The sequence below is a fragment of the Megalobrama amblycephala genome, linkage group LG1 (assembly GCF_018812025.1).
Source record: "Megalobrama amblycephala isolate DHTTF-2021 linkage group LG1, ASM1881202v1, whole genome shotgun sequence".
Classification (NCBI taxonomy): domain Eukaryota; kingdom Metazoa; phylum Chordata; class Actinopteri; order Cypriniformes; family Xenocyprididae; genus Megalobrama; species Megalobrama amblycephala.
Genome location: NC_063044.1, coordinates 46,287,449 through 46,307,672, shown reverse-complemented (window position 1 = coordinate 46,307,672; position 20,224 = coordinate 46,287,449). Strand labels below are relative to the sequence as shown.

At 37.8% G+C, this 20,224-nt stretch overlaps 1 protein-coding gene across 4 annotated transcripts; it reads right to left on the bottom strand.

The window, feature by feature from the left end:
- Window positions 1-258: 258 nt before the first annotated feature.
- On the bottom strand, window positions 259-20,053 carry map3k14a (mitogen-activated protein kinase kinase kinase 14a). Of its 4 annotated transcripts, none has more exons than XM_048196632.1 (16): window positions 19,837-20,053; window positions 13,064-13,304; window positions 12,940-12,979; window positions 12,647-12,842; window positions 10,987-11,313; window positions 9,421-9,555; window positions 9,187-9,316; window positions 8,916-9,044; window positions 6,296-6,394; window positions 4,188-4,345; window positions 3,906-4,056; window positions 3,477-3,821; window positions 1,747-1,856; window positions 1,172-1,304; window positions 787-887; window positions 259-688 (listed from the first exon to the last, which is right to left on the bottom strand). In XM_048196632.1, the coding sequence occupies exons 2-16, from the start codon at window positions 13,293-13,295 to the stop codon at window positions 470-472; spliced, it is 2,505 nt and encodes an 834-aa protein (XP_048052589.1). In that variant the 5' UTR covers window positions 13,296-13,304; window positions 19,837-20,053; the 3' UTR covers window positions 259-469. The 4 variants fall into 4 exon arrangements, with proteins under 4 accessions (XP_048052589.1, XP_048052612.1, XP_048052606.1 ...); XM_048196655.1 differs by having other exon boundaries at window positions 10,987-11,307; window positions 19,837-20,051; XM_048196649.1 differs by lacking the exon at window positions 19,837-20,053 and adding an exon at window positions 15,246-15,671.
- Between the last annotated feature and the right edge of the window lie 171 nt (window positions 20,054-20,224).

Here is a 20,224-nt window from a genome sequence, read left to right as displayed (position 1 = left end):
ACACACCAAGCCGACGGTCAGCCGTCTGGCAGTTTTTCTTCGTTGGCCGACAGCTTTCTCAGTGTGTTCCGCACCGTCGGCTGAAGTTGGTCCTCGTTGGCTTTTTTTTTCCGGCCGATTCGAAATGTTAAATCGGCGTCAGAGCTCGTCGGGCCATCTGATCATTCTGATTGGCTGTTCAGATACTGCCACCTGCTGGGATGGAAAGGCATTTCATCTCACACAGGCGCAGAACTGACATGCTACTTGGCCGTCGGCTGTTGAGCGTCAGTTTGGTGTGTCAGGGCAATTTTGGACACAGACGCTGCCGACGTGAGCCAACCCCGCAGTCTGCTTTCGTCGCCACTAGTTCGCTGGTGTCGGCTTGGTGTGTTCTGGCCTTTAGTCAGATGAGATTCATGAAGACAAATTCAGCCCAAATTCAATGCAAAACAGAAAGCTTGACAGAAACTGATTGAGGTTGGAGAGATCAGTCTCTAGTCTCCAGCATCCCCTCCCTGATCCTCCAGTTCCACTGTAGTTTGCAGTCAGGGGTCAGGGTGCAGCAGGGCTTGTGTCCATACTGATGATAGTGGCAGGAGTCAGGGGCAGGGACACAACGCAGAAACAGGCTGTTCTCCAGGACCTCTTTGTCATGGGGCACCATGCAACCATCCTCTGTTTGCAGACTGAACACGTTCTCTGAGATCTGCCCGAGAGAGAAGATATTATTCTCTAGCAAACACAAAGAGTAATGCAGAAAAAAATGTGTTCTGCATAAACACACTATACACACACAATGTTTACCTGATCGCTGATTCCTCTTGCAATGTGGCCTACTTTCACCCTGGGCGTCTCCCGAATGTGAAAACATTTCCCATCGAAGTCCCTGATATAAACATCCACCCCTGAAGAAACAAAGAACAGATGTGAGCATGGCACAAATAACCATGATAAATGTCATCTAAAAATATCACAACAACGGCATGTGTGAATGTTCTCATCGCTTCACTATTATGTGCCAATATGTGAAAAAAAAAAAGTTAGATTAAATGGAACTGTGCATTATGTGCATTAGGTCTAGACCTGCTGTTGTTAATAATATTAATTAAACTGCTGTTGATTTACTGATTTAATTTTAAGTTTTGGACCAGTAACATTTCTTTGAAGTAATCAGTATTTGTTAACACACCCTCAAAGCAGCGGGGCGGAGGTTGATGCGTGGGGGAGAGCCAGTCCCTGCTGAAGCTCTGGATATCTTGACTGTTGTAAGAAAACACGCCTGAGCTGTCATCATCACCAGCGACTGACCAACGTCCCGAATCCTGGTGGAAAAAAAAAAAAAAGGAAACCCTTTGAATTTCAGTTAAGATGTAATTGGTCAAAGTCAGATGCTCCACTAACAACCAACAGCTGAGAGTTGTCAGGAAGTGTGGTCTTAACCATCACTCTTAATAACCTTATAATGTACTGTATTTACTATACACCAGGGGTTGCACCAAAAAAGGGTTAGTTCTGATCAAAATAAGCTGTTATGTAGGAGCAATAGCCTTGTGGGCAACACTGTGTCATATGCCATAGCTGTGCACAAGGCAACCCGCGTCCGAGTCTCAGCTTAATGTACATAATCAGCAACTAGTCAATGTCGACTCACATAAATGCCGACTTTAAAAAATCTTAAGTCGTTCAACCTCTAATATACATGAATTAGGTTAGAAGGAATTACAGGCTGCCTCGTATCCAGCATTCATGCCCGGGTTTGTTTACCTTCTTGTCCCCGTATTCTCTAGTGGAGAGGCAGTCGCTACTGATACAAGAGAGCAGCTGCTCCTGTATCTCAGCAGAATGAGGATGGGAGAGACTACTCAGGAATAAATCTGCAGAGAAAGCAAGAGAACAAACTCAACGTTACAATTATAATTAGTGATCGACCGATATATCTGTTTACCGAATTTTTCCCGATATGCATTTTTCCATAATCGGGTTCGGTTTTGTAATATCGATTCGCCGATTTTACGGCGCCATCTTGTGGCCGTTTTGAGATTTCCGCCATTGCAGCCCGGGCGTCTGAGGAGATCAGTCAACAACAACTCAGTGCACAGGTAAAGTATATGTTCTACTTGGTTTGCTTTAATTAATCAACTTTATTTAACATAACAGATATGCACAAATAGATTGAGACATAAATTCCTGATATAGTTAATTTATGCAGCATGTTTCTAAACAATGGACGAACTCATTGAGTCACGTAGTGTAATTCGTCATGTCCTGCCCCAATAAAGACGTAACTTTACATGAATTAAATAAAACAGACATGAATGATGTATGTTGAAAATAAAAGCCTGAATTTAATTCTCTATCTGTTGTATTTGCTCACATAGTCTAGAAGAAAAAGTTCGTTCATATTGCTTAGCAACTGACGGATGATCAGGAGGCTTAAGCACGGCCACTGAATGAAACTTTTGACAAGATTATCTTGTTTAAACACCCTAGATATATTATCATTTACTACATAACAATTATTTCGCTAATACACATTAAATATAGCCTACCGCTTTGTGGAAATTAATTATTTATTATCTCCATGCGCGACGCGGTTGATTAAGTTATAGTCAAACAGCACTTTGTCAGTTGGCATTTCATGATTTAACGTTAGATTAAATTTAGATCTAAAATGCCAACTGACAAGTGCTGTTTAACTTTACATAGTCTCGGAAAAAAAAGTGCGTTATATTGCTCAGACCTGAATGGGTTGACGATCAGGAAGCCTAAGCACGGCCACTGCAGAAATTTTGCAAGATTATCTCGTTTAAACACCCTAATTATTAATCTTTGATTTACTACATAACCATTATTTAGTTCATTGCACTTTAATTTTTTGGACTCAGACCCCTCTATTTATTTGTGTATAAATATAAAGGTTTTTTTTGTATGCAAGGAGGGAGTGATTGTTATAAATAAAATGGTTTGTTCAGCTCATTTGTGTTGTAATAATTGTCAAAAACAGAAGTATAACAGTAAATAAATATCGGTTCTGCATATCGGTTATCGGGTACATAAACATGCAAATAATCGGTATCGGTACGGTTATAAAAAATCAATATCGGTCGATCACTAATTATAATCTGCAATTCTATGGTTCAGAATGAATATTAACAAGCAGCTTGTTTCCATCCATATATTTTTGGGATATGGCACAAAAAAACCCCACTGGAGACGCCAAGATGCAAATGATATATCCAAAATGCACATAAAACCAATAGGTTCCTTTGAGGTGGATACATTTGAATTTTTTAAAAGACGTGGATGAACCACTTAAGGAACACATTTATGGAGTAAAATACTAGATGCACGTCAAAATTCTGAAACTGCATGTAATTTATTATACACTACCGTTCAAACATTTGGGGTTTGTACAATTTTTTGAAAGTTCTTTTATGCTCACCAATTCTGCATTCATTTGAATATCACATGATCGGATGTGACGGGCTGCTCACCTTTCTCCAGTCTCCGCATCTCTTGTTCTGGCTTGGTTTTATAGATGATTTGCGGCTCAGTTGAAGTGGCTTGAATGTGGAGCAGTGATTTCAGAGGAGAGTGGTCATCGTTTCTTGTCTCCTCTATGTGTTTCCACTGTTTTCCCTTGTGTGGTTTGTCATCAGGTTCCCCATCACCCTCTTTCCTCTTCTGCTCAAAGCTCATCCACTGCAGCTCAGAGTTATGAGAGGATGTGGTGTGGTGGGATGTGGTGGGTGTGGCTGAATGGGCGGGGCCTGATTCCTCTGGCTTCCCCAGTGGCTTCATATAGGTTCCTCCTCTCGTGGGACTGCGAAGTCCCCCGACTGCAAATAAATGGATAACATTTTTAATTGTGCAATATTTAATATTAAGACATTTGTATGTGTTGCATGCTTCTTTAATGGTACCTTCTTTAAGTGCTTTAGCAGTTTTAACAGCGAGTTCTTTGGCAGAAGCTCGATTGATCGGATCTTTCTGTAGTCCTGCTTTTATGACGTCAGCTGTATTGGAACTGCAGTCCGATGGGATTTCCCTCACTGGTGGAGGCTCTGTTGCTATCTGTCACCGTGCAAACACAAACAATATTTCTTAAGTGTTTAGTGAATGCAAATCAACACTGTTATTAAAAATTAAATGTGACTTTCAAAGTGGGAGGGCCATATTTGGCTTCATTTCCAATCATAGCTTACCTTGAGGTAGAGTGGACGGGAATAGTAGCGGGTCCATGGATGACAGCCATTGAGCATGTGCAGAAGCATACAGCAGCTGCTCCAGATGTCTGCTTTTGAAGAGCGGGGCTCATTGAGCACCACCTCAGGTGCCATATGAGTCTCTGTGCCTTTCAGCCCTAAACGCATAACAAATTAGATGCTCAGCTCATGCATGCAGTGTTGGGGTAGTTACTCAAAAAATTTAATTAGTTACTAGTTACTAGTTACTTCTGTAAATTGTAATGAGATTACTTTACTAGTTACTGCATTTGAAAAGTAACTTCACTACTTATTACTTTACTTTACTTTTTCTTAATTTACCGTGTAGATAGCTACATGGACAAACATCATAGCCCTATCATTACTTAACCTTTCTGCATAGAGTTTATTGTATAAATATTGAACCATATGAAAGAACAATAACCCCGTCTGCACAAAGAAATATGCCTCACCGTAAACAACAGAAATAAAGAAGGCTATGGTGGGGTCATTTTAAAATGGTGTCAACACACAAGTTTCAAAACACAGGCTTTGAATCGCTAATTCAAAAGTGAAAGTATAGTGCTCACGGCCGCACGGGCATTCATAACGGCACCGCGTGGACACGCACGTACGGTTATGAACGCCCGTGAATGCATTTTAATGATGGGTTCATTAATGATGAGTTTATTATTATTCTTAATAAAAAACCCAACAACAAAACAATACAATCAATGACAAACTCGCTTAAAAAGGCGCCCAGTCAAAGGTGAGGCGAAATGGGCAAAGTTAGGTGCGACTCTCGTTCAGCCCACTTTGAATTGAGCAGACGCGTTCAGTTCTGTAACTGAATGGTCACATGCAAAATAAAGAAATAAAATATTAAGTTTTGTTAACCAAATTTAGATTTTTTTTTTATTTGAATATTATTTAGTCTATTTGTTTGATTTGTAATGATTTAATTATAATTTAATTAATTGCTTGTCATCAACTTGCAATTCCCTTGCGAACCCCCGTTTGGGAAGCCCTGTTTTTTTAGAACATTATTATTTACATTATTTACATATTACATTCGACGCCTCATGCAGCCAAGCTACAGGTATCGCGTTTATTTTGTTTTTCCTTTTTTATTTAAAATATTCACAAACTTCTTAACTAGGCTATATCATGAATTATATGATATTTTCCGATTGTCATATATGTGGAAGTGAATGTGTTTTGTTTAAACACCTTTATAATGATCATGTTAGTTGATAAAACATAGGATCTGTCGGATTTACATTACATAAATTCATCAATTTTTCCCGAAATAAACGTAAGTGGCTGGTGAACTGGGATAAGAGAGTAAACTTTGTTTCATACGCATTGTATCTGATATGAATAAACAACTTCGTCAAATTATAGTTTAAAGGATTATCGCAGCTTCCATATGACTGTATGGAATCTGCATTTAACAAACTATAAATGTCTTTTTTTATGTATAGCCTAGTCCTCATTCAAACGTTTGAAACCTCAAATAAACATGTGGTTGAAAACTTAGTTGTGAAATATGAAAAGCACAGAGCGCGTCAATCTCTGGCTCAGCGCCAGCAGCGGGAAAGCAGGTTTGAATTTAACGTTCTCATCACACCGGTGTTATCTTACACGTTAAAAAAGTTAAAATCGATCGGGTGAAAGGGGACAAATTGAAACTGAGGGGGCACAAATCAGATCTGAGGGGGCAATATGCCCCCTTTTGCCCCCTCGTGGCGCCGGGCCTGCCGAAACCCCCTGTCTCCATCTCCATTTACCGCTCCAGTAGCTACGTCAAATCGATCTCTATGGCAACGGCACACATACAGGCACACACATGCACGCACCACTTAAACAGAGAGAACTTTACACGCAGGCAAACACGGCTTGGGTAACGAAGGAAAGCGCGTTCCTATAGTTTAGTAAAGTAGTGTAGTTACCAATATTATTAGTGTAATGCGTTACTTTACTTCGTTACCCAAAAAAGTAATATCGTTACTGTAATCCGTTACTTTGTAACTCCTTACCCCCAACACTGCATGCATGTGTCTAAATTCACTTGCAATATGTGTGAGGCTATAATGAAATGTGCTTACCCTGACCATCACTAAGCCCTTGTTTGTCTGATCTCTCTGAATGCCCAAAGTCACACAGGAATGCATCTTTCCCATCTTCTGACAGCAAAACGTTATCCGCTGAAAATAAAACATAAACATGAGAACACAAAAATGGACCAAAAAAATGACAGTAAATGATTTACTTTATTTATTAAGCATAACTGAATAATTACTTGGAAAATCCCTGAGAAATACTTAAAAGCTAAACTACCATTCAGTAAGGCTTGGACCAGTTTGACTGGGGGTTCCTCAAAAGAAATTAATTTTTTCAGTAAGGATGCATTAAATTGATCAGAATTGACAGTAAAGACATTTATAATGTTACAAAAGATTTCTATTTCAAATAAATATGGTTTTACTGTATTTTTTTATCAAATAAATGCAGCCTTGGTGAGCATAAGAGTGGTGACCAGCACCCACTTTTGAGTCATTTTGATTGGGAGGTTAAGATCATCCTCAAGAGTGTCTTGATGCATCACAATGATTAAAAATCGATTGATAAAATTATCATACTTTGCTTAATTACATAATTAAGAATAGTAAAACTTAATTACTATTCAATAATTTACATGCATCTAGTTTATAGTGCATTGAAATGACTTTATTAACTATTGGTAAGTTTTCAGAATGGGAGCAGTACCTTATTTTTCAATGCAGAAGTAAGCTATTTTCTGTGAATGTGTGAGACTTCTGATTCATTAGCCGACTAAAAAAGTGTAGTAAATGGTCAAACTATTTTCGCCTAAAACCAGTGTGTTTATAATTATGACCATACATTAAAATAATATGATAAGAAATACCAGTTTGCAATATCAAGCAGCATAACGAGCTGTTTTGTAAATAACTGGAAGCAGAATTCGATTTACACAGCCACTCTTACATGAAAAATAAGGTGATGCAGTAACCTAAAATTAGAGGCAGAGCAACTTTTCTATTGCAACACTGTTGAATTGTGTACAGGAATACCAGCAATGTGTATTTAGAAAATATTTATGTTTTCCAATGTGTTCCCATAAGTCTCTCTAGAAGTGGTGATTGGCCGGTTCCAGGAAAAGTTAAAATTGGAATGCGGCATACTTTCGGTTTCTAAATTGCAAACCACAACTTGTTACTGAAGAAAATAATAGACAAGATTAAAACGCTGATAATCAACTGCAGAATATTTGGACAGCAGATGGCGCTGTAGATGTCAGATAAGAAAGGTTTGTTTTACTGTTTGCTTGAATTGAACTGCCCTTTATCAATTTGAATGGATTATAATGACATAAAGCTGCTCATTTAATCTCCTGTGTCCTTTTGCATTATATATGGTCACTTCTTCAGTCAGTGTCTTGTTTCTTTCTACTTGATCTCAACCCCCCCTCATCTGAGCCACATGAGTCATGCTGTGGGAAATTCCCAGCCCCGGGTTGCTCACAATGTTCTCTGATCTCTTTCTCTCTCACCACAGGTGCTGTTTGTTTCACCCCATTTTACGGAAAAACAACTAAACCCAGCCACAAACACAATATTAAAATCAACTTCTTCACCTGCTTATATGTAATTCTTCAGATATGGCTTTATGACAGTTTGTTTGAAAATGTGTTTCTTACAGCATTTTCTGAGGAAGATAACAGAACCAACCCAGAAGGTCATTTTATTGCTCATATACTGCTCTTTTATAGCTCAGGAGGCCTGAAGTCCATCAGTTATGGCTCTTTTCAATGTTATGTCATTTTATATTTGTATTGTTATGTTATTTTTTATATACTATTAAAGTATTTATTTATTAACATTCATTCATTCATATATTTTCAGTTTTAGTTTAAGTTTTGGTAATTGTATTATGTGCTTTTGTCATTTTTAATAGTTTTATTAGTTGTTGTTTTTTTTTATTTTTTTTTATTTCAGTTTTAGTTTTATTTCAGTTAGCTGCCAGATTTTTTACGTTTAGAGTTTTGTCTTATATTTATATTTTACTTTATGATATATTTTATTTATTTTATATACAGAAAACTATTTTTAAAAGTTTTAACAATAACAACACTGGTTCACTTGTATATTAACTTTGTCTGAGATGTATCTCCTAAAATTTACATTGAGGTAACTACTGAAGAACTGACATTCGATTTTGGAAAGAAGTTATAAGAAACTAGTTCATATTGAGATATCTGACATTTACATTTTGGCATTTGGTATCTTGGCAAATCTGAACACGCATGTTAGATTACCACAGGCTCATTTTACTCAAGAAAAAATCTTTTTTTTAAGTAGTAGACACAAGCAAAAGTATCAGTTTCTTCTCCATTTAATCACAACTGCTGTCTAGAAGAAACAATTGTGACATTAAGGACATCTCACTTGTGATTTTCATTTATTTATGCGGTTTCCAAAGAACTGTGAAGGAAGTGAGATTAAAAAAGGGATGTCCATTTTCCACATAACCTGAAGACGCGTTAATGTTAAATGTCATCTTTAGTCTTTGGTTTAGTGAAAAGAGGACAAAACAAATGCTCAAGCTTTAGACTTGTTTATAAGACTCCACCTAGCTTCCACTTTTATCAACCAGTCAAATCCTTCAGAGGCCTTTTTAGCAATCCAGCCTACATTCTGCACGTACCTTTGATATCCAGGTGAAGGATCCGCTTCTTATGTATGTAGTTTAGCGCCCCCAGTACTTGCTGAAGGTAGTGCAGGGACAGATCCTCTGGCAGGCGGCCTCGTTCCTCCACCAGCTGTCCTAGAGAACCTGTAAGAGTGTGCAAACAGAGCGGATCAAACTTTCCATCTCTCCACTAGAGACTTCCTTAGTGCAGAACACCAGATATGCCAAATAATGAACTAAGAAATGGATGAGGGAATAAAGAGGTTGTGTGTCTATGAGTTCTTACTGGATTTGAGGTCCATGAAGAGGATGATGGACAGACCTTCACGCACCACTCCAAAAAGGTCTACCACATGAGGAGACTGCAGGGCACTCCACGAGCCCACCTCCTCACTGCTGAAACTCTCCAACGGCACCTGAAACACACGATCAGTGGATCAATGGAAAACAACATGCATTTAAATATCAGCAGTGCCATCTGCCAGAAGAATAAGCTGGACACAAAGGAGGTCACAAATACCTTTTTGGCGGCACACATGAACCCGGTGCCTTTGTCTTTGATGCTGTAGACTTCTCCGAAGGAGCCCTGCTTGAGAAATCGACAGCGTTCATACTCCCGTCCCTCTCTGTACTCATAATTCACAGGTTGTAGACCCTAAAAAAAAAAAAACGACACAATGATGTTATGAATGCTGATTGGCCAATACAGTGCTCCAGCCATGCCACAATATATATTTGCCGTCATCTAACATTCACTTAAAGTTAATCTTTAAAAACAGAAATAATGTTAAATGTGATCTTTAGTAAATCTCAAAATGAATAGTGTACATTATAATGTTGTGCTTCCTAAATTGACTTCTATTTTTTTTATTTATTTAGACAAAACAGTATGGAATTTTAATATTTAACATCTACTGGTTATCCTAACATTCAAACATTTGGGCTTGGTAAGATTTTTTGTTTTTGAAAGAAGCCTCTTTTGCTCAACAAGGCTGCAAGTGTTTCTTCACGAGTAGAAAACTGTAATATTCTTCTATTTTAATATATTTTAAAATGTAACTTTTTCCTGTGATGTCAAAGCTGAATTTTCAGCTTCAATCATTACTCCAGTCTTCAGTGTCACATGATCCTTCAGAAATGCTCAAGAAATATTTAATATTATTAATGTTGAAAACAGTTGTGCTGCTTAATATGTTTGTGGAAACAGTGATAATGTTTGTTGAAAACTTGTTGATGAACAACAAGTTCAGAAGAACAGCATTTATTAATTGAAATAGAAATCTATTGTAACATTTTAAATGTTGTGATGATCAATTTAATGCATCCTTGCTAAATAAAAGTATTGATTTCTTTAAAAAATGTGAATGGTAAAATTATGTGCATTTGTGCATAATAAAACAACTTTCAACTTTTCACTTTTTTCAATTTTTATCCAATTTTTATCCATCTTTCATAATACACTGTACCTTTTAATGTTGTAATGCCTACATTTACTTAAACTATAACTATTTATTTTAGTGTTTTATTTAATCATTTAAATATATGATTTTGTACAACCATGATTCAATATTGATGCATACCTAACTGATGCATCTTCATTACATAATCAAACGGTTCAATAGAATTACTGAAAATGTCCAGAATTTCTAAATGTCATATTAGAGCACATGACTACCACAGTAAGTGTGTGAAGACGTTTTTTTTTTTTTTTTGCTGTTTGCTTATTTCTCTTTGTAAAGGAAACTCCCCAAGCAGAACTAGGCTGGTGATGTAAACATGAAACCCGGCTGAACGCAAGAAAAACAGGAAATCGACGACCGCAAGTCAACTTCTGGCTATGTGTACACACGCAGACAAGTTTGTGTTTCTTACTCTCTCTCTTCCTCTCTGTATTAGTATACTTATGTTGTCTTTATCTGTATTGTCTTTCTAAAGGTGTCGGGTTGTGTGTGCTTGTATGACTTTTAGGCTGTGTACTTGTATGTAAATTTGTATCTTAGCGTGCAAGAGAACCTATCTATGCACTTTCAGTATGAGTTCATCCATGTGTCAGTTGCCGCATGTTTTAATTGCCATTTAAAATCACCTCTTTAAACAGGATCCCTTCGTTCTTGTCGCTCTCCTCTCTTTCGTCCTCATCTCTCTCCCTCTCCTCTCTCAGCACGTCTTTGACAAAGCTATATGCAAAGCAGGGATCTTCAGTTGTAACGTAGTTCCTCAGGGCTATAACAGGCAGGCGAAATTCGATCTCACTTCTCAGTGGAGACTTCAGCTCTTCGCTCACTTGAGCATAGTTCTGGCAAGAGGATTCCCACTGATAGGAGTATGACGGTCCCTCTGTTTCCTGCACAGACACCCTCTCTGTGCTGAGGCCGCTGCTGCTGCTGATGCACACTGGGTCTCTAACCTGAACCAAGAGGACACAACAAAGGTGACCGGACTTGATTAGAGAGAAAGACACTTGAAAGCTATATAAAATCAATGCAGACAATGGGAAAAATCTGTTTGGGTGTGTAAAGGTGTCCCTTAGATTAAGTGCTTCAAGCCTCTAGTGAGAGCTAAAGACAAAACATGACTCAGTACTTAGCTAATCACTGGATTTCCTTTGGGACATAACAAACTAACAGCTGCGACAAGAGTCTTTAATAGTCTTAAATTAAATCAAAAGACTTTATATACATTCAGTTCCAAAACATAGTGAGCTTCCTGCCTAGAAGAACTATGCTGATTCTGCTGTGAAAATTTGCATCCCAAAGTGATGAAGAAAGAAATAACCATTTTTAATTCACTACAGAAAAGTAAAAAAGATATTAAAATGCACTAATTTAATCAATATTAAATTATTAGCTTTGTAGTGTTTATTAGTTTCTGTTGTTTAACAACTGCTAACAATCTGCTATTGTCAGATTCTGCTAGATTAATTTGCTTAGTGCATCAACAGGCCCATTTACACCAAGAACAAAATATAAATATAACTTTAACTATATTAGTGTCCACACCAACAGACAATAACGTTTTGTTTTATTATAATTGTTATGTCGTCTACTGCTTTAAGTGCACAAGCTTTTTCTGATTGGCTGTCAGTGTTTTTACTGGTCACCTGCTGGAAACAAAATAGCTCTGAAAGAAATTCCAATGATATCTTTCATCTGGGTCATTATTGTTATTGTTATAGTTGTGGTATGGACTTCTCCATAAAAAAAAAAAATGCTTCTTAAAGGGATAGTTCACTCAAAAATGAAAATTCAGTCATCATTTCCTCACCCTCAAGTTGTTCCAAACCTGTATGAATTTCTTTCTTTTGCTGAACACAAAAGAAGATATTTTGGGTAAAAAAAAATACGAGTAACCAAACAGCTGATGAACCCCACTCACTTCCATAGTCGATAATACTATGGAAGTCAATGGGGTCCATCAACTGTTTGATTTCCAATATTCTTTAAATGATCTTCTTTTGTGTTCATCAGAAATTCGGAACAACTTGAGGTTGAGCAAATGATGACAGAATTTTCATTTTTGGGCAAACTATCGCTTTAAGAAGGGAATAGATATTGTCCTTGATGTGTCCTTGAAAGAGGATTTGGATGCTTTCTTTGCACGCTGTGGATTATCTAAACAGCACACTAGGATTTGGAACAAAACTGTTGCATATATCTTTCATTAAATTCAACCTAATTTTTGTATAATACTCTTCCCTCCCCTCAGCTCTATGATAATTACACTAGTTACAGTTAATTCAGTCTAACCTGAATGAGCGATGACGACAGGTACTCGCCGCTGTCCTGCTCCTGCACACCTGTGACTCCCATGAACTCGCTGGATCGGCTGTCCTTCTCATCCTGTCTCCGCCGCTGTCTCTTACGACGTTTCCTTCTGGACCGACTCCGAGAGACGGAGCCAACAGGCGACATGGAGGAGATAACACGTGGCCCATTTTTGTGGCTGAAAACATACGTAAGTTGTAGTGAAATATTAATTCCTGGTATTAAAAGAAAACATAACGAAATACGTGTTTGTTTGACAGTCCCGTAGGTTTTACCTGCCATTGGGGCAGAACTCCTGCGAATCCTGGGACTCACCTATGAAAAAAGAGAAGCAATTCAGCCCAAATATATTTGGAAATATTATTTATATTGTTTCTGTCTCTTTAGATCAGTACTTACACTCTGCCTGTGCGATGATGGATTGTATCTCTGTCCCGTGTCTCCACTCATGTTTGGCAGTGCCATGATTCATGACACTCCATAAGTAGTTATATTTCAACGGATCCACTTTGTCCAGCTCTCCTCCTTTGCTCTCCGTGTGAGAAGCTGGGTTGGAGCCGAGGCAGTTGAGAGCTTTGCTGTCCATGTGGGAGAACGGGACGGTGGAGTTCAGAATTCTCTGAGACGGCATCTTGAAATTCTATGAAACAAAGAAACAGATCAATAAATCAATTCAGTCTCATACTGCTCAGTGACATTAAATGCGTATCACTAAACCTCATGGGTCTTAAATAGGGTCCCTCATTCACTTTTTGTCTCACGCACACACATAGCAAGATCATAACTGCTCCGTGGAAAAAGATCCCACACACCTGGCCTTCACGAACGCTAACTGGCAGGGAAGGGTATTTTCTTTCAGGTAAAACAAGGTGATATATATTCATTCTAACAGTGATTGGTCACAACGCCTGAACTTTGTACCTGCTGAAGGTGACAGAGGACACTACTCTAAGTATTTCCAGTGAACACAAAGACTCTATTCTTCACTTTAACACTTCCTGCTCCTCTAGGTTGATCTGTGGAACGGGAGGAGCTGCTGAGGGCGTAACATGAGCCTTCTGCTTATCAAAATGGAGGTGTGGTCTGGTGGCTCACACCACTGCTGCAGTGTTTTGACACTGTTTGACGGCATGATGTTGTACAACACACATTTAAACAAGCTAACCAGTTATAAATCAGACTATAAGACTCATTTTGGTATTGAAAAAGTCCTAATTTAGAACAATATATCAGAGCTTTATCTCTGATGATGAATTACAGAAGTAAGCTAGCTTGTTATCATAAACCTAACGTCAGTGACTATTTCTCACTACTTCATTGCGGGTATATGTGGGAGGTATCAAGACAATCTTTTTCCTTGTTTGATTGGTCTACGATAACTTTTCAAATGCAGAAGGTGTGGTTCAGTTTTTGTCTTCAACTTCCTCATTGTTTGGAAATACAGTGAAGGTTTTGTTAGTGGCGCTTGTGTGAGAAATATTAGTCATGCCTTGCCTTAAGCATTAATCTTTGGTTTGCATCTTGCCTACGGACAGTAAAGATGCCTCAAATTGTGCCACTCAGAACACCGTAGCAACAAGTTAAAACCAGTCAGAACACTTTAGCAACTATCAAACTAGCAAAAAGCAAAAAACACTCAGAAATCCTTTAGGGAACTGCGTAGTTAGTAACAAGATAAAACACCTATGCATCTGAATATCAACAAACTAAAACTACTCAGAAAAAACACTCTAGCAACAAGCTAAAACAGCCCAGAACACCTTGGCAACCGCACAGTAACACCCTGGCAACCACCCACAGCACTGTGGCAGCAAGTTCTGCAAGCAGCAACCACATTTTCATAAGAAAATCTTATTACTGTGCAGTCATTTAACATTTATAAAATTAGTCAAACATGCAAATAAATTTCATTTTCGAAATAATTATTCCAAAAAGCATTTAATGATATGAATACACTAACAATTCATTTCAACAATTCAATCAGGTCATTTTCTTCAGTTCAGCTGGAAAGATCTTCACAGCCTGAAGAAAGGTTTGCAAGGTCTCAGGCAGTTGCAGCATGTTGCATCAGTGCGCCTTTACATGACCCCAGTTAATCTGTCCCACACTCTCCCTTTCCCTTTCCCTTTCCCACTCTCTCTCTCTCTCTCAATCTCTCTAAACTAAGAGAAAACAGGCCTCCATCTAAAACCAACGTCATCCACGTAGATGCTGCCAACGGCTTATTGGCTGCAAGGAGCTGAATCCTCCATTTTGATAGCTAATGGAGAAGCTGTTACATCACCAAAATGACTTCAGAGAGCACTCACAGCACTGTGGGAAGATAAAAATCATCCTATAGCCGCGTTTCAAACATGAGCAATGGAAAATATGTTGCAACAAAGTCATGCAGTCAAATAACCTGTAGTTCCTCAAATGTTCCTCACAACACGTCCAGTTACACCCACATGAGACCCCAGCAGAGAATGACAGTCCTTTTCATTTCAATGTAGTCATCTGCATCTTCAATGATGAGTAGCAAATAGTATCACACTTTAATCTTGCAAACAAGAAAAAGCAAGAGAGAGAGAAGATAACATACCGCTTTTTAAATGCAGCTTCAAATGCAGAGCAAAGCATGAGAACTCGTTTACTAACACTATCACAGGCGGTCCCTCCCCTCTCTCTCTCTCTCTCCATTAGTCAGTGTTCACCTCAGACGATTGATCCCGCTGGCTGTCTGCCATGTCGAGAGCGACTGCGCTCTGATTGGATGGGGCTGATTTACGGGAAATCCATCTCCATTTCCCCTGCTTGCGCTCCCTCCTCCTCCTCCTCCTGAGGCAGCAGTCAGGCTCTCAGTAATCTGCCTGAAAGACTCTGTCTCTTCTCCTCATATATTTGTCACCTTATTTCTATCTTTTTTGGCATTTATCATCTCAAAAGGCACAGTTCACCCTAAAATTTTAATTCTGTCATTATTTACTCATAGTGATGTCGTTCTAAACCTATATGACTTTCTTTCTTCTGTGGAACATAAAATAAGAAATTTTGAGAAACCAACATTCTTTAAAATATCTTCTTTTGTGTTCCACAGATCAAAGAAAGTCAGGTTTGGAACAACGTGAGGGTGAGTAAAATGACTGAATGAACTATTGGTGCTCTCTCTTGTGAGAAGGCAGATATCACTCAAACAAATATCAACAGCTTGTGATCTTTGAAATGTCCAATTTGAATGTAGAGGTGATGAAGACATCCTCGTGATGCACAAATTCAAACCGAGAAAGACAGTTGCCAGATCCTGCTCATCCACTGTAACCTCACAATAGACCCTTTTCACAGACTGCGATGACGCATTTCCATAGCATAAATCTATCAACGTTTTTTGTATTTATATTAAAAAAAAGGGTTTTATGAATGTATTTGAAAAATACATTCATAACACTATACCTTGTATTTATTTACTTTGACGTCAAATGACAGAAAACTAGTTAACACTGCTGTGTAAGTGTTTCTAATCCAACATCTGAGGGAGTGACGGCAAATTTGACATCTATCGCTCTTCTAACCAATGTCAGAATCTCTCAATATATTTTTTTTTACTCTTTTAAGTCATAGAAATGCTATTATCATTGTTTTTTCTCTTGCAATTGCAGCCAATAGAATGTAAAAAATTAGATTTGTTGTAGTTTCCATTCACCACAATAGAAGTTTACCCAATTATGACGACTTCCTCTTCAAAGAACCCTGGAAATGTGAAAAGTGTCTATTCACTGATATCAAGTCCATCATTTGTCGTGGAATTTCCATATCTGACCCAACATCAAAAATGCCGCCCGCCAGTGTAATAGCCTAGTCAACATACAAAGCTGTATAAAACTAAAGAGGCTAAAGCATATTTTATGCGTATGCTTTTGTATGCATACAGTGTATGACGAAAATTTTGTCATCAGCATAGTACGCATATATTGTACAGTATGCACACAGCCGTATTTCTAATTCTGTATGCTTACCTTGAACATGTGGCTTAAATTTTTTGTACAAATTTGTTTGTCCACAAGGTGGAAACACTGCCCCAGCCCATTGTTTTGCAATAAAAAAAAGAAATGGAGGAGACAAAACAACCACAAACTAACGGAGACAACAATAAATGCTCATGCTGATGACCGCTTGTGTAAGGCGGGTTAAGAGATACCCACAACTTTAAGTTTAAACAAGTACAGAGACATTTTTATCGGTCATAACTTCTGGAGAAAAATAGCGCAGAAACTGGACAATGATGAAACGTTCTAGTGTGTATGTGTTGTCAAAACTGAAGTATACTTGGGCTTTAGATGACAAAGAAGTTATCCAATTATTAGTGTTGCTGACGAAAGAGAAAAAGAAGCATTAGGGCCACACAATTCTCACCAAAATTATATGATAATAAAAACACAGAGAGCAAAATTTGTCCCTAAATGACATCTGACTAACATCTTTTTTTGTTTTGTTTTTTTGTAACCGGTTTGACTGCTTAACTGAATAGTCTTTAAATTAGACATAACCTTGTCAGCCGAAAAGTATGACAACAACACAATACTGCATATTTAAACAACCTCATTCCATTACAGATCACTATTTTCACTTTGAAGGAACATTTTTATGGCGTTAAACACATTTAGAAGATACACTACTGATCGAAAGTCACTAAGAGTTTTGGTAACAAAAAACATTTCAAGTAACACTATTATTCAGCAGAGATGCATTAAAAAAATCAAATGTGAGAGTAAAGCCATTTATAATTATACAAAGGATTTCTATTTCAAATAAAATGCTGTTCTTCTATTCTTTCTACATCAAAGAATTTTGAAAAAATAACTGTTTTCAACATTGTAAGAAGAATGTTTATTGCTTTGCCACCACAGGAATACACTACATTTTAAAATATATTAAAATTATTTTAAATTGTAATAATTTATCATAATGGTACTGTTTTAACAAAAATTTTGATCAAATAAATGCAGCCGTGGTGAAAATAAGAGACTTTCCTTCAAAAACCTTCCAACCAACCCCAAAATTTTAACGGCTGTGTATATCTTACTGCATAATAGTCACGCATCTATCTGTTATTCAAAGCCACGGAAAGTAAGAAAACAACTAAGAAAGAAAGTTTCACACAGCAAACATTTGTCACAGTCAATTATGTTCAGGCTACTACAGAACTGGGAGTTAAGCCACACCTTGAATTTGTCATTTCTAATTAACAGTTCAGGGAAATGGTGTGGTTTGGCTTGTAACAGACAAAAACTCGTTATCTTTTCTGTTAACTGCTAACTTTTCATCAACTCGTCAAAACTCACAGCCTGTAATCATCAAGCCGGTTAAAAAGCAGGTTTTGTGTCTTTGTTTTTTTAATGTTGAATGCAGAAGTGAGAGCGCAGAGCGGCAAGCAGATGAGGAAGAAAACACAAAATGACAGACAGTGGATTCAGCGGGCCATGGCATACGGAAGTGTGGATGTTTCGGGCAGCTCAAAAAGGAACAGTGTGGTATTGAGGCCAGGGACGGGGCCGAGAAGGAAAACACACATGCTAAGAGCTATAATGACAGCCTTTTACCACTGAAGTCTGTGACAAAACAAATCGGTTTAACCAACGGGAATGTCCACTTCACAATGACTATGTGTTTGAAAGACCAGTCATTAACCGTAGTGTACTTGCTTCCTGCAAGCCAGTTACCTTTAGGTCCTTTTAGTCTTTATCACTAAACCACAAACTTTTCGCTTTACACATTCAAAAATAAGACAGATGGAAGCATGAAAATCAAAGAATAAGTCTTCCAATGTGGTGAAAATATATCACAACACTTCCTCACTCAATGAATCACAGTAGATTAAGACATTACATTTTGTAATTACAAGTTTTTTGAAATACTATCTTTAAATATGCAAATGAGGAATTATATATACACAAATTTGCATACATTTCCACAACAAAAAATCTGAACATGAAAAAATTCTCTTTCATTTTGTTGACATATTAGATACTGTCAAACAGCCAGAAAGAGTTTTTAGGAATACAATTTTACATATAACAGGCAAATTATATATGAACAACCCGCTCAGAAGGAATGAATAAAACTGCAAAGTGCTCAGATTTCTGGTTTAGCACATGAGGCCTTTAAAGTTGTCTATTGTAACTGAAATTTACAGATGCAAATAGATATAAATCACCTTAAAATATAAATCTGCGCTATTTAGTGCAATAAAATAAACACTTAAATGTGTATTTTGGGTGTTTGCTTTCAACTAGTCTTAAAGAATACATGCTATGGAAACAAAAAGCCCAAAATCTCAAAAATGACAAGAGCATGAAGAAAAAAAAACACAATGGTTTTGTCTGTAGTGTCTTGCTTTAAACACACACACACACACACACACACACACACACACACACACACATTGAGACATTAGGTGTGACTCATCCACGCCCCCACACATGAACAGGATGCTTTTGGCCTGAGTAAGTCCTGCTCAAAAGTCTAAACTCAGGAACTGGAGGCCTGCAAGATCCAGACCTGATCAGCCCACTGCAAACAGACCCCCCTGAATACCTGTCAGGGGCCTCTTTGCCACCAAGTGACACAGAATGCATACATAAAGGGCTGTTGCTATGAGACACCATTTCCATTGCATTACAGAAATGCTTTCATTATTAGACATTAAACACAAGATAAACATTTGCACTTCTGTATGTACTGTATATGAAGAGAATATGAACTGTATGTTTTACTGTAGATCCTTTTTCTCGCACACTCAAGGTAACTGTTAAAGTTGAGCAACTTAATACGTGATGTATATATTTCATGAATGTTACACATGATATGGAGAAAAAAAAACTTTAATTGTCTTATCAACAGATCTGTGCATGAAATACCTCGTTTTCACAAATGAACGACTTTTTTTCTCAATTATCTTTATACATTTATATTAGCATTATTTTGAGAGCCTTAATGGGGATTTGCATAAGTTAAAACATTTTAAAACGATGAAAGGAAGAAGCGCTTTAACTTCCTCCTTCGCGCCGCCATTTCGCACAAATCAGGGAGAAAATCGTCCGAGACTAAATTTAGTGAATTCTGCTGTTGTGGGAATTAAAGACAGGCGTTCGTGACGGACACTATAAGGGTAATTCGGTAAAGTTAAGGGGACTTACCTTAATATTATTTAATGAGGCAGGAGAATCGTCTTGTGTCGGACTGTGTCGAACTCTTCTGATCGCCTGAGACAGGAAGACTGTGAATGCGTGTCAAAACCTAGTAAGCTGCCTACCTAGACAGCATGCTTGGGCACTACATACGCGTTCAAGCGGCTGTCTCGATAAACAGCTCACTAGGCTTTGAGACAAGGAATGTGACACACGACTGAAGAGTCATATCGAAAGAGACTTCCCTCAAAGCAGCGTTGAGTTTGACGTTAAATGGCCATATTGATGTGTTTGTTTCAAATGTGTGTGTGTGTGTGTGTGTGTGTGTGTGTGTGTGTATTTCCGCCACAGTAGTGCGATAAAATACATTTGTGGAACATCCATTACACACTTTCAG